The sequence below is a fragment of the Macrotis lagotis genome, chromosome 1 (genome assembly GCF_037893015.1).
Source record: "Macrotis lagotis isolate mMagLag1 chromosome 1, bilby.v1.9.chrom.fasta, whole genome shotgun sequence".
NCBI classification, from domain to species: Eukaryota; Metazoa; Chordata; class Mammalia; order Peramelemorphia; family Peramelidae; genus Macrotis; species Macrotis lagotis.
Window position 1 is genome coordinate 291,430,518 of NC_133658.1, and position 14,683 is coordinate 291,445,200.

At 41.3% G+C, this 14,683-nt stretch overlaps 2 protein-coding genes across 7 annotated transcripts in view; one reads left to right on the forward strand and one right to left on the reverse strand.

Annotated features, from left to right (window-relative positions):
- Nucleotides 1–1,415: 1,415 nt before the first annotated feature.
- ASB6 (ankyrin repeat and SOCS box containing 6) lies at nucleotides 1,416–11,675 on the forward strand. 2 transcript variants are annotated; one of them, XM_074210965.1, is made up of 7 exons: nucleotides 1,416–1,479; nucleotides 4,127–4,307; nucleotides 6,678–6,859; nucleotides 8,004–8,110; nucleotides 8,361–8,469; nucleotides 9,293–9,379; nucleotides 9,592–11,675. In XM_074210965.1, exons 2-7 carry the CDS (start codon nucleotides 4,156–4,158, stop codon nucleotides 10,257–10,259), a joined length of 1,305 nt encoding a protein of 434 aa, XP_074067066.1. In that variant the 5' UTR covers nucleotides 1,416–1,479; nucleotides 4,127–4,155; the 3' UTR covers nucleotides 10,260–11,675. The 2 variants fall into 2 exon arrangements, with proteins under 2 accessions (XP_074067066.1, XP_074067067.1); XM_074210966.1 differs by lacking the exons at nucleotides 1,416–1,479; nucleotides 4,127–4,307 and having other exon boundaries at nucleotides 6,766–7,467.
- Nucleotides 10,353–14,683, reverse strand: part of NTMT1 (N-terminal Xaa-Pro-Lys N-methyltransferase 1) — a 44,165-nt gene continuing 39,834 nt past the window's right edge. For all 5 annotated transcript variants that reach the window (XM_074210972.1, XM_074210970.1, XM_074210969.1 and 2 more), the window contains exons 3-4: nucleotides 13,757–14,009; nucleotides 10,353–12,998 (exon numbers count right to left, since the gene is read on the reverse strand). In XM_074210972.1, the coding sequence (XP_074067073.1) occupies nucleotides 12,742–12,998; nucleotides 13,757–14,009 (510 nt within the window). In that variant the 3' untranslated portion in view covers nucleotides 10,353–12,741. The remainder of the gene's footprint in view (nucleotides 12,999–13,756; nucleotides 14,010–14,683) is intronic.

Below are 14,683 nucleotides of genomic sequence, written 5' to 3' on the forward strand. Positions count from 1 at the left end.
AAAAAGGCTTAGAGTGACATTATAATCAGGGAAGATAGATTTTATTTTTCTTTCTTCCCCCCCCCCCCCAAAGGAAGGTTGTGGGGATGACAAAAAAATTTTTTTAATTAAACATAATTAAATTGTTGGAAAAAAGAGAGAAAATTCTCTTTACTCTTGATTCACCTTGGGTATCACCGCTTCCATTAAACTTTCTCTGATTCTTTTATCTGAAAATGATTGCTCCCTCGTCACATTTTGCTAGAGAACTTTGACTAGATTTTTCCTTTGTCCCAATCATATTCTATGTTGAATTTTACTCTATAAGATCATAGATTTAGAAGTAGAAGGGAGTTCTAAGACCAGCAGGTCCAATTCCTTTATTTTACAGGTGTCAAAACAGAGGCAAAATATTTTAAATTGCTTGATCAGGGTTAAACTTATTGATATACATTTCTTATATCCCTGCAAGGCCATCTCCAGTGTTCTAATCTGTATCTAGAAAATGGACCTAGATGATTCTGGAGGTGAAAGGGAGGCTGGTGACTTAGCACAGCCCTCCCTCACTTAAATTCAATTCACCTGCATGTCATGACATCACCTCCCTGATGTCATGATCCTCAGAGAAGGAAGGTAACCAGCAACAGATCCCTTCTGTAGTCAGGCCTGTGTAGCAGGGTTGCTGCAGCTGCCACTGAGACCTTGGGATGTCATGAGTTGCCTCTAAAATCTTTTCTAGCTCTAAAAAGGTGAACTTAGGTTCTTCTGTATAGGTATCACTTTTTCCACCTTTTATATCCACAATGTCTAGCATGGCTCCTGTCTAGCATGGAGACTTTAATTAAAGTCAGATGAATGGAACTTTGTTAAATACATTTTTTTTTAATTTTGGCCCCTGTAACAATTTCATTATAGGACAAAGAAGGAAAAACAAAGGTAAAAGCTATCATATAAACTAAATTACAAAAACTTTAACTCTTTTTCAAAAAAAATTTTCCCCCTTGTTTTTTCACATAGATTTTGTCAGACCGCTTTTGAAAACCGATAGGTATGCTTTACCATATATCGAAGATTACAGGTTTCCACCAAAAACAATCCAACAACCACCATCCCCCCGAAATAAAACTTTTATACTGAATGAATAGAATGTCGGGAAATAAGATGTCACAGTTATGAGACACTTCAGGCCCCTCATTTTACAGATGAGGAAAACTCAAAGGTACAGGCGCCAAGTCGCTCAGTGCTCAGCCCAAATTCTGCCTGCCCAGGGATGAAGGAGGGAGAGATGCCCGCAGCCACCCTGCGGCGGCCTCAGATAACGGGAAAGCTCTATGCCGCCCTGCGCCGCGCCGTGCGCTGCACCTCCGGGCCTCCAGGGGGCGCTGGCGGCCAGGAGCCGGCCGCCCCACTGCCGCTCCTCCTCTTCCGGTCTTTCCCCGGCTACAGCCGCAGTCACTTCCGGTGCCGGGTCCTGCTGCCTCGGACGCGGGATCGATGAGGGTGAGCGGGGCCGGCCGCCGGGGCTCCGGGGGCTGCCGGGGGCTGCCGGGCCGGCGCAGGGCGGGGGGAGGCGGGCCGGCCGTCGGAGCCGGGGTCTCCGGAGGGCGGGGCTGGGTCGGGCTCCCGCGCGGGCTGGGCGCGGACGGGCCTGCCGGTACCTCCTTCAGGCGCGATCCGAGGGGCCCGGAGCCGCCCCCGGCCCCCGCGGCGGAGGCGGAGCTCATCACCCGGGCAGCTCCCTCCCCGGATGGGCAGGCTGAGCCCCTCGCAGAGGGCCCGGAGCCTTCATTCATTGCCCGCTCTCACCACTCGCCAGCCTTTAAAACCGGCCCCTGCCCCGTCTGCAGAACCTCCCTCCCCTCTCCCAGTGCGCACGGCTCGTCCGTAGGGACGCAGAGCTCTTCGGGAAGCTGCTTTGGCTTTGATTCTTGTCCCATTTTTGTAGATGTGGAAATTGCGGCCCAAAGAAGTAAAGTGACCTGCCTAGGCACAAGTAATTGTCAGAGGGAGCGCCCCGTTGCCCCATTCAGTGCCTTGCCCTCTCGGGTAATAGCAGGTCTCTGCCCAAAGGGATGTAAATTTTGGTGGTGGTTGTTTTTGAGGAGGGATTAGGTAAAAGAGGCCAAACTCTGCCTCATAACTCAAACTGAGACCTGTTAAAGACCTTAGCTTAAAAAGCCCAAGGTCTTCGGTCTTCCCCTGCATTCAGGCCCACATCCAGTTGCTCAGATGCATATTCGATCCCTGGACCTAGATGGCTCCAGAAAAGAGATGAGGCTGACTTTGCACGGCCCTCTCTCCTATAAATCCAGTTCACTTGCAAGTCATGCCTCACCTCTCTGATGTCAAGGTCTCTTCCAGAACAAAAGACAAAGCAGCAACAAATCAGCCCATCTTATTCTGTATTCAGAGACACTGTATAAATAGTTCAATGGTACGAATGGATTTGAAGACCTGATTATTGTTTTGGGTATCATTTCCAAGAGTTTTAGTTTCTTTTCACAAGATTACAAGGAAAGTGTTTTTCAACCATTTCAAATACTGTGGAATGCATTATTACAAATAATAACTCTCCCAACCTAAAGTTCTTTGCTATATATCTTTAACTGATACTACACGGTAAGCTTTCTACTTATTTACTTAACTGGGGCAAATAACTTCCTCTCTTTATTTTCCAGTACAAGCTTAGCAAATGTTAAATTGAACTGGACTCTGTCTCCTTGGAGCTTGGAATCTCAATTCTATACAATTAGTGTATATGCTTTACATTGATTGGACATATATTTATGTTGCTATGTATAGAGCATTGCATCCCACAATGGGAAGAAAAGCAGGTAGGATGACACAGTCTTTGCTATTGTGGAGCTCAGTTTGGTAGGGGTATCAAAAATATATTAATATATGTAGAAATTATGCAGTAGAACCATATTGTAGGAAGTATGTCTTGTTATACTTCCTTGTTATACTTCCTTCACTAAATATGAAGAGGTAACAAGGAGAATATATATATATATATGGAAGAGGGATTAGACATGCTCCACATGAAACTTCTAGAGGGCAGACCTAGGAATCAATGGGGTAGAAGTTATAAGGCTGCTTTCTGCTTCACATAAGGAAAACTTACCAACAGTGATGAGCTGGTCTGTCTCCAGAGATCACTGGGAAGGCTAAATGACCGTTTCTTGGGATGTGGTCAAGGAAATGCCCATTCAGAAATGGGTTGCATTACATTTCCTTTGAATCCCTTTTAACTCTGAGAAGATCTGACTAAATACCTTAATTCAGCAAACATTTATTAAGTATCTGCTATGTGACCACACTTTCCTACATGCAGGGAGAGAGACAAAGATGAATTAAATAAAAAGCTTCATTCTCAAGGAACTTAGAGCAGTAGTTCTTTTTTTAAAGAAATATTTTTATTTATTTGGTTAAATATTTCCCAATTATGTGTTAAAAATTTTTAACAATCATTTTTAAGAATATTGAGTTCCAAATTCTCTCCCCCTCCTTGAGCAGGCAAGCAATTTGATATCATTTATATATGTGAAGTCATGCAAAACTTATTTCCCTTAGTAACCATGTTTTAAAGAAAACACAAACAAAATAAAACAATAAAAATAAAATAGATGACATTTTTCATCATGGCTCTTTTGAATTGCCTTGGATCATTTGTTGTCTTGATCAGAGTAGCAGCAGTAGTTTTAATGTTGTAGTAGCCCCTGACAGCTTGACTGCTACTGACTCTCACTATCTAAAATGGTAATGGTGATACACAGCAATAAACCACTTAGAGACTTCTTACAGGCCAAAGAAAAGAACATTTTTATTTGGCTAGGCTAAGGAGGCATTCTGATGGAAATTACAAGTAGAAATTACTTCCTGGGCTAGAATTCAGGAGACATGGTTCTGATACTCTGCTATGCCAGCAGGAGCTCTATGATCTTAGGAAAGTCACTTGACTTCTGGATCTTTGTTTATGTAGCAGTCAAATGAGGAACTTTGACTGAAATGATTTCTAAATTACTGTTCAACTCTTCATAGTCTGCGGTTCTGTCTTTTTTTATGCATGTCTTGTTTTTTGAAGTGATGTAGAAGTGCTCACAGACTCCACTGAGGGAATGAACCCAGATCAATTTCTTGATTTCAGAAAAAAACAGCCCTTAACTCTTGCGATTGATGCGAGTCTCCTTTGGGAACTCCAACCAAGCTACCACAATGCCCTTTCTTCATGGCTTTCGGAGGATCATTTTTGAGTACCAGCCTTTGGTAGATGCAATTTTGGGATCTCTGGGGATACAAGATCCTGACAGACAGGACAGTCTGGAGAGGTAATTTAATTCCTTTCCTCTATGGTTTGTCTAAAGCAATGAAGACTACCTAATGGTTATGACAAGTGGGAATACCCCCTTTCTGACAATGGATTTTGTAACTGGGACAAAGATTTTTGTAACCAGAGAGCCAGTGCCAGTCTTTATGATGCAGTGAGTCAGGAGTCAGGATACTATATTCAGGAGAATAGTCCTGAATTTTAATTGACTTTGTGGTTTTGAAGAAATCCACATTCTTACTTCAGTTTCTTCCTCTCTATTTCTTAATATCCTCCATCTGTAATAGAGATGAATGGGAAGAGGGCCTTTGTGTCAGTACTTCATAGTCAAATATGCCTCTGAAGTTGTTCGATCTGGTCATCAAATCTTTTTAAAGGGTATCGAAGGAGCAAACCCTTACAGAGTATTATGGTAAATCCTTTTGGAAGGGAAAGATTCACTCTCCTTATATGCCTTCTGCTACAACTTACATTTTCATTTATTGTTTATTTAAAAATTGAGGTATAACTATATTCCTTTATTGTCTCAGGCAAAATGTTACAGTAATATTCCTTTAAACACGGGTGTTATTTCAGCATTTAGAGTTCTGACCAGTGGGAGTGAATGAACCCCTTCTAGGAAAGTCTCCATTTATTCTTTAGAAAACCATTTGTGGCTAAAAAGCACCTTTTTTTAAAAAAAAAAAAAAAAGAAAACTATGGGGCAGCTAGGTGGCACAGTGGATAAAGCACTGGCCATGGAGTCAGGAGTACCTGGGTTCAAATCCGGTCTCAGACACTTCATAATTACCTAGCTATGTGGCCTTGGGCAAGCCACTTAACCCTGTTTGCCTTGCAAAAAAAGAAAGAAAACTATGCTGTTTTAAGAGGAGGTTTAGATGATCTCAAAAGATTCCTTCCATTTCTGACAGTCTTTCTTTTGAGGAAGTAGTGTGTTTTTTACAATAGTACATGGTAGACTTAGATGGGCATTTCCTTATTATGGAATTACTGGGAGTAGTGACAAAAGAAGGTAGATTGAGTTCTTGGTACTGTATTTTTTTTTAACTTGATGTCTCAACTCCTTGATATTGATGACCAAACAACCAAACTAGTCCTGAGTGTACAGGGGCATACTAAATATGACCCATCAGGCAGTAATTTGAGAAAACAACTAGAGAAGTCAGTGACAGGAACCTATAACTTTGCAGATCTCCAGTATTCAACACTGGCATGACATTTCATTCAACAGATAAACATCGTTGTACAAAAAGTTGTCAGAGAAAATTTTCTTTAGGGGATGAGCAAATACTCAAATGGGCAGTTTGAATACAGGACTAAATTACAATATTGAAGCACTATTTTTTTTTGTCTTACTAGTATTTTATTTTTCAATTACATATATTATAGTTTTCAGCATTCATTTTTGTAAGATTTTGAGTTCCAAATTTTTTTCCTCTTTAAGACAGCAAGCAATCTGATAAAGGTTTCATATGTACAGTCATCTCAAACATATCTCCATATTATGTTGTGAAGGAAGAATCAGAACAAAAGAACCACAAAAAAGAAAAAAAATTTTAAGTGAAAATAGTATGCTGTAATCTGTATTCAGATTTCCATAATTCTTTCTCTAGATGTGGATGTCATTTTCCATCGTAAGTCTTTTAGCAATGTTTTTGATCACTGTTTTGTTGAGAAGAGCCAAGTCTATCATAGTTGATCATCATACAATGTTGCTGTTACTGTGAACAGTTTTTCTGGTTCTTCTCATTTCACTCAGCATCAGTTCATGTAAATCTTTCCAGGTTTTCCTGAAATCCACCTGCTCATGATTTCTTATAGAACAGTAATATTACATTCATATACTATAATTTGTTCTGCTTTCCCCCTCAATTTCCAATTCTTTGCCACTATAAAAAAGAGCTGCTATGAATATCCTTGTACATATGGATCTTTTCCCATTTTTTATGATCTCTTTGGGATATAGACCTAGTAGTGGTATTGCTGGATCAGAGCATATGCAGTTTTGTAGCTCTTTGGGCATAATTCCCAAATTGCCCTCCAGAATGGTTGTTGCAAGTTCACAATTCCACCACTGGGAAGCACAGTTCTTAGATATTTTTTTTTTTTTAGATTTTTGTAAGGCAAACGGGGTTAAGTGGCTTGCCCAAGGCCACACAGGTAATTATTAAGTGTCTGAGACCCGATTTTAACCCAGGTACTCCTGACTCCAGGGCCGGTGCTTTATCCACTACACCACCTAGCCACCCCAAAGCACAGTTCTTTTTAACATTCATTAGGAATGTATTTCCATTCATACCAGATGTCTTATGTTTAGGTCTCCTCCCAGTGTGTTTCCTTCTAACCATTTCATTTCCTTCCTGTGTCTCAGCCCAACTTATCTGGCTGATGATGGAAGTCGGGTCCTAGTTCTCAGTGAGCTATTGGAGAGAGAGGCACATTCCCCCTTTTACCAGGAAGGTGTAAGCTATTCCCTGCTAAAGATGGCAGAGCTTGGCTTGACACATGCAGCTGACACCCTGTTGCAGAATGGAGCCAACCTCAACTTTGAAGGTCAGTTGATTAGTGATGTTTCATTCTAAAATGATTTCTCTGACAGGACTAAGTAGGCAACTTAAGAGTGCGACCTTACCTTGGTGTAAAGTCCAGGCCTTAGATGTTGTTTCTGGTCCTCTGATTCCTCAGGTATCACTTTAATTTTTACTGCTTAATCTCTGAGAGCAGCTACATTCATTTCAACTTGTGGGCAAATGCCTAATGAGGTGGAGAAGAGGACTTGGCTGAGTGCCTCCTCCTCTCCCTGCCTTTTAAATGGTTCTCTTGCCACCTCTATTCTAGCTGAAGCCCTGTCTTTGCTTCAGCTCCTCCTGTGTGATTGATTTTGCAGCCTTTCCTCAAGTCCCCAGTTATGTCGCCTCTCCCATTAACGTTAATGAAAATGCACCTGCTGGCACTGAGCCCAGGGCTAAGAGAAGATAATTTCTTGCTGCTTTTCTCTGAGCTGTCTTGCAGTTTATTTGTTAATACCGTGTGGAGAGGAGAGCAGATAAGCTGCTTTGGGCATAAATCATGGCACGAAGGCGTTAGTTTCCTGTCGTGTAAATGGCCACAGAACCAGGCTGCTCCATGCAAAGGAGAATGTGGTCCTTGGATTACATGGGGTAGGTAGGGCCTGGGCAATGGGCAGTCATGAGTAATGTATGGCTGGACAAGGCATTTTAACACAGTTGTGCTACTGGTGATTTGTAGCTGCTTTAATTACAGATAGAGGGGGTTAGAGCATGTTGTGCTTCTCCTTGGGGCTGGCTAGGTCTGTATTACTAGTATTGCACTTTAGGTTTGTTAAAACTTTACAAGGGAGGATTTGGCTGAGACTCACTAGCTTAAATTTGAACCACTAGGAGGGAGGGGAAATCCTGGTCTAAGACTTAAGTTTAGGGGAGGAAAGGTCCTACCTAATTACCATAGGACTGGGTAAATGGTTCTGTTAATCGGGAACAAAGCACCTACTGGTACCTCAAATTTTGGTTATTGTTCCTCTTAGATCTTTTGCCCTTGATACCTTGATGTTGTGACTGGCAATATATCTGTAGAACCTATTACTATGAGACCAAAAGTGGGTTCTGGAGCTAGGTGTGTGGGGTAATGTATGTATGTTGCTTTGGACACTGAAGTCTCATAGCCTCTTTGTCTCTAGATCCTGTCACTTATTACACTGCTCTGCACATTGCTGTCCTTCGCAACCAACCTGACATGGTAGAGCTGCTGGTGCATCATGGAGCTGACATTAACAGGAGAGATCGGGTATGCTGGTCCAGGAATAAAGAATGAAAAGGCTTGGTAGTTTGTAACCACCTCCACATATTATAGCTAACTTACATTGGCATTTCTCCAAAGCTTCTTTTAATGTCCCATCATCAGGAACCCATCTAGATTTAAATCCTAACTTCATGTCCCCCAATCTTCCCCCTCCCCCCCCCCCCCATTTGCAACCACTGGTGGCTTTTGGCTAACCACCTGCCCTGCCCCACCCCCTTCTGTTTTTTCTGCTCAGATCCATGAGAGTAGCCCACTGGACTTGGCTAGTGAGGAGCCTGAGCGGCTGCCCTGTTTGCAAAGACTACTGGATCTTGGGGCTGATGTTAACGCAGCTGACAAACATGGTTGGTAGCTCTTGGAGGATAAGATGAAGACATTCTATGAAGATTAATCCCTCCCTCAAACTCTTCCCTTGCAAAAAAAAATCTAGAATTAGGCAAAATGTGAATGGTAGTTTATTGTTTTAGCATAGGCCCAACTCTTAAGGCTGCCACGTTCTTTTCCAGTTACCTTTGCTAATTCTGTTTAGCCTTTCTAAATAAGGTACTAAGCATCCATTTTCTTCTCACAAGTGTCAAGTAATTCTTCTGAAAGTAACATACCAAACTTTATTCCCCTCATAGTTGACAAAGCAAACTAAAAATTAAGTGGCTTAAGAGCTGGAAGGGACTTAAGAGAACCAACAGTGGTCTTCAACTATCATGTCTAGATTCATAAAGGGGTGTTATCGAGGATTTTGTCCACCTTTTGTGGGCTACCAAACTAGTCCAGGGTTCACCTTAGGCTAGGGGCTTCAAAAATTAAAGGGTCTGTAAGTACTACTGTTTTTTAAAAAATATTTTGATATCTGAATTTTAATATAACTGGTTTCCTTTGTAATCTTGATGTATTTTATACATCCGAGAAGGGGTCTATGAACAGGATCAAAACAAAAAATACCTTTTCTGAAATATGTTCTCATCTTATAAAATCGTATTTAACTCTACGCCATCCCCTTAACCCAAGAACAGAGGACTAGAGGCTTTATTAGAGAGTGTTCAAGAGAACAGCAGCTCTAGATATAGGGGATATTTTAGAGGTAGCTTTTCCCCTATACATACAGCAATTCCTTGCTAGCCAGCAGTCTCCTTCATGAGGCTGAGTATGTTTACTGTTTTTTTTCCACAGGAAAGACAGCTTTGCTTCATGCACTAGCCAGTAGTGATGGGGTCCAAATCCATAACACTGAGAATATCCGGCTTTTGTTGGAAGGAGGTGAGTGGAGCTAGGCATTGTGGAAGTCCACTTTACCATTCATACTTCCTCCTTCTCCACTTTCTCACCTTACTTGGTTTCTTCAGATATTGGGTACACAATTTTACCATTCTGGTTTAGGTTTGTATCTGCTATGAATACCAGAGTACATTAATCTCTTTTAATTTATATATTGACCCAATTAGCAGTGTAATCCTCCTTTTATGTTCTAGGAGCAAACGTAAAGGCTACCACCAAAGATGGTGACACAGTCTTTACATGCATCATCTTCCTGCTCGGTGAGACAGTGGGAGGGGACAAAGAGGAGGCCCGCATGATCAACCGGTTCTGCTTCCGTGTTACTCAGCTGCTACTAGCCAATGGAGCAGACCCTAGTGAATGTCCGCCCCATGAATCTCTCACCAATATCTGCCTCAAGAACTTTAAGCTGCACTTTCCACTTTTGCGGTTCCTTTTGGAATCTGGAGTCTCCTACAATTGCTCCCTCCATGGTCCATCTTGCTGGTCTGGCTTTCATATTATCTTTGAGAGACTCTGTTCTCACCCAGGCTGCCCTGAAGATGACAGCCACTCTGAACTCCTGCAGAAAGCAGAGACTGTCTTGGAGCTCATGGTAGCTAGTTCTCAGAGAATCCAGCTGCCTAGCAACTTTGAAGTCAACCCCGCTGGCTGCTTAGCAGAAAAGATCAAGGTCCTGTACACTTCTTTAAAACAACTAGAGTACTGTCCCCCACCCCTTAAGCATCTGTGCCGTGTGTACATTCGCCAACAACTTCGACCTTGGCCTGTGGATGTTAAGGTCAAGGCCCTACCCCTTCCAGATAGGCTAAAGTGGTATCTTCTCATTGAGCACAGTGGTTCTAATGATGATGATGTTTGATATGATCCAGACAAGCTTTCATCTTCCCATTTGTCTCCCCCCCCCCCCCAGCCCTGTCCTCTTTCCCCTCCCCAGGATCACTTGAGATTTCCCAGGTTGAAAGACACAATGGTTGGAGCAGCTTTAACATGATAGTTTGACCATCTGCGCTAACTAAAGGAGTGTAGGTCCCTGGGTTCTGGGAGGAGAGAGGAGGTAGCCCTTTTCCTCATTTATCTCCATCTAAACAAAAAGAGGTTTGGGAAAGACATGGTTGTTGCTGGGTGCTAGGAAAGATAGGTGGGTATTCCCTAGGGTTTCTTGAGGTGCTTAATAGAAGCTTCATTCATTCATTCCTAATACAAGCTGTGTTATGTTAAAGGTGACCTTATGCCATGGGCTAAGGATCCCAACCTGAAGGGAACAGGCACTGGATTCTAGGTCTGGGAGGCACATTGAATGATATCCTTTCATTTTCATCTATTTTTAAGTAGTTTACTTGTTGGGCAGCAGTTTGTCCACTGAAACTTATCTCTAGAATAGTATTGGAGGGAACAAGAAATCTATGTTGGTACAAAGACAGTAGTGATACTGTTCTGTGAAATTCTTTAGTATTTTAGCAAGCACTTGGGTCTTCTGGGAGCTGTAGGAAATTCACAATTTTCCCTAATGGAAAAGCCGCTTATATAAGGTGAAGGGAGTTTAAGCCAGTCTCTTCCTATAATCGCTGGAAACCCAGAAATAAGTTCTATTTCAGAATTAAGAGATATGGGATGGGGCAAAGAGGTCAGACGTGTAGTCCCTTTGCTATTTTTTTTTAACCATGGTCTCTTAACTAATACTTGGCAGCTCCTGCCAAAGTGCCTTTTGGGTGGCAGGGGAAATAGCTACTGAGTGAAAGATAAGCTTCAGACCTCTTTCTAACAAACTGCACTCGAGAAAATTATTAGGTCATAGTGCATCGTATTAAATCAGGCCAGTTTCAGCTACCTCAACTTATCAATAGGCTGTAGGTAGTCTGTACAGAGCATATTAACATGTTGATAGTCTTAACTAACCAACCCCAATGTTAAGTTTATGGTTAAAGTGCCAAAACCAGGAGCTCTTATTTCACTTCTAGAAAAATAAGGAGCTATATATAACTTGTGTTTAAAGGCAATTACAAGTATATTTAAGTATATGGCCCTATTATCAAAGTCAGTCTTGTCTTTTGTGAGAGTTTCAACCAAGTATGGGAAATCACCATTTAGTTAAAAATCCAGACTGTGAAACTTCACTGCCAAAACCCAGTCATTATTCCCGCTCCACAAAAAAGTTAACACAAAATTTTTATTAAAGACATGCTGGCCATTTGAAGTTGTATAACACTATATACTATGCTGCACTGATGTTTGAAGTAAGCTAAAGTAATTAAATGAGATCATTTGTAAAATTAAAGATTGACAAAGTCTCTTTCTCTCAAGTTTTAGAGACACATTTCCTATCTTCCATTGTAAAGAACAGGAAAAGTTTTACCAATATACTCAGTAACCAGTGGGAAAAAAGTAGTGAACTATCAGATGAGAGTTCAGAAACAGCCCAGGCCAAGATATCAGCAAGAGTGTTTTCTGCTCATGAGCAACAGCAAACAACATTTTGATTCTGCCTTACATGGGGGTTTTAACACCAAATGAATTTACTTTTTATTTCTGACTGAAAACAACACTGCTAACAGCTTGCCACAGAAGAACCACATTCAAAAGCAAGGCACAGTGAGTAGAGTAAAACCACAAGCAAATTCTCTGCTCTAATCTTAGAATAACTGTGGGGGGCTTTAACCCTTTTCCTAATTATTGTTACATTTCTTAAGGATAGGGAGATAAGCACAAAAAATACTTAGTGAAACATTGAACAGTCCCACAACATGTTAATAGCTGTGAAAGGAAACAAAGCCTTAATATAGGTATTTTAACAGGATGGGTACAACTTGCTTCCCCCAGTTAGGTAAATAATGAAATCTTTTTTAAATTTCATCAGAAGCAAAGTTGAAGGTAATTTTACTTCCTGTTAAGAGAGCCAAACCTTTGACTTAAAAGAAAACAAGTCATCTGGTACAGGACCATGTTTTCCCAGACCCATGCTCCTGGAAGAAAAATAAGTCTCCAGACAGGCAAAGGAAGGGGTGGTAGGGAATGAAGAGATGGTTATGATCCAGGTCTACTTTCCATATTTGTTCACAAAAAAGCTGGTTTGCACTTCACTTTGAAACCTTTTCAACTCACCTTCCATCCTGTCCAGTAGCCCTTCACCTCCTGTGTCTGGTTTTTCTTTTAAATATAGAATCTATACAGAGTAAACTGACAGCAAACATATAGGTGTATTTGGCAGCCTTCACAGGGCTGTTTCTATCCTCTTGAACCATAACAACACAGCTGGACCCAACAGCTGTCAGTTGGTTCCAGTCCCCCTCCCCCCCAAATCCACACACTGGTCCCTTCTTGTGTCTTTCATGTCAAACTGGGCCTCATCTCATAGCAAAGCTGTAGACTTGATAAATCTCATCAGGGAAGTTTTCCTGCCTCTCTTCAGCCAGGAGGTTAAGACCTGCATGGCGGACAATCCTGCGTACCACCTCCTGGTCCCGACAAACACTGCTATCCACATCATCCATGATCACTCCTTCCTGAGCCATGTTGTCCTTGATGACAATGATGCCATTGGGCCGCAAGCCCACTTTGCACCTACGTAGGAATTCAGCAAGGTGCTGATCAGTAAGGTGACCTGAAAAAGACAGACAGGAATTAAGAGGTGGAGAAAATCTCCGTTACACAACTCTACATAGTGTGAAGTTCATTAGGGTACTTTCTTTCAGACAGCTTTATAAATATGATCACAAAGAAAGACAATGAGAATAGGTTTAGGAATGTGGGGAGCAGAACACAGGTTTTTTCACTTTACTTTTGGTGACAGCATGATTTCCTGTGAGGGATACTATGGTTTGTCATGGAAGGAGAACGCTCCATGATAGAAAAAGGGGCACTGCTAGTGGCTCAAAAGGCATTCTCAAAGAGGACTGACATAGTAAACATCGCATTACACAGCAGAGGCACTGAGAGTACAGTCTTCCTATTTCGAGTTTCAGAATTGGAGTAATGATGGTGTTAAATAAACTGGAGGCAATAGGTACAAAGGATTGTCAAAGCTGTATTTTGGCCTGTAGGATAACCCTAAAGAAATGAAAAAACGATTTCTCCTGGGATGAGACTGGAAGCCTAGGGTTTGAAAATTTCCCCTTGGTTAATCTACTGCATATGGGGTATATCTGTTTCTGATAATAATAAATCTTAGAGATTAAAAGTTTCTCCAAATGAACTATATTAGATTAAATAACCAATAATTGGGATACCATGGCAGAAACAGAAAAGAAGATCAAAGAATGTCCTACAAATTAGCAGAAACATTAACTGCCTCAATGACATTTCCTTCCTACTTCCAACCCCACCCCAGTGTAAAAGAAACCAAAGGATGATAGACCTTACCTATAACCCACTGGATCCAAATGACATCATAGGAGTTTGGCTCTGGACTGAAGTCCTGTAGGCCACAACAGAAATAGTTCCTCACCCTCCTGCCCTCTTCACCCAGGTAGGTTTTGGCCTTAATCAAGAAATCTTCAGTAACATCAACCATATCCACTATTTTAAACAGTGGCAAGAGCAGCCTTTTGGTGATTCGACCAATGCCAGCTCCACAGTCCAAAGCACAGTTAGTTCCTGTTCTATTTGGACCTTCCTGAAAAGAGGAGAATAGAATTAGTAAGAAAGATCAATGAAATCTCAAGGACCCTTTCAAAACAAACGGGGAAGATCCAGAAGCTGGGGATGAGGGAAAAATTGGAACTAAAAATAGTAGAACAGTTCATCATTAGAGGTACCTATGGGATCTATTTATTCATAGTCCTACCACTGCATTGTTGTGTTAACCTTAGCACATAGTTTTTCTTGGTGCTTCATTTTGTAAATTAAGATATGTTTTTCAGGGCGATTTGGGGTTACATGGTGACATCTGTAAGAGTTTTCAACATGGAAAGTATTTCAGATGAGTCATTAAAAAAGTAGGTTTTCTTTGTGAACTTTATGTTGAACAGATGATGGATATTATATGTAAGAACCTAAGTGCTATCTGAATATTTCTTTGTCATAATTATATAGAATTTAATTCCAACAATTTGACCATAAGGGGTATAAGTGGCAGACTGCCAATAAAGCATATTATAAATAAAAGTATCCTAAATCAATTAGCTATGAGACAGTGAGCTTACTACTACCCTACCATTGAAAAAGATCAAGTAAACTGGAAAGTAGCTGGATACATGGCCCATGTAGAGAGGTAGGAGGGAAACCTACAATATAAGAATGTGGTTGCTATGTCATATTACTAAGTTTAGAGTCAAAAAAGTAGTGGAA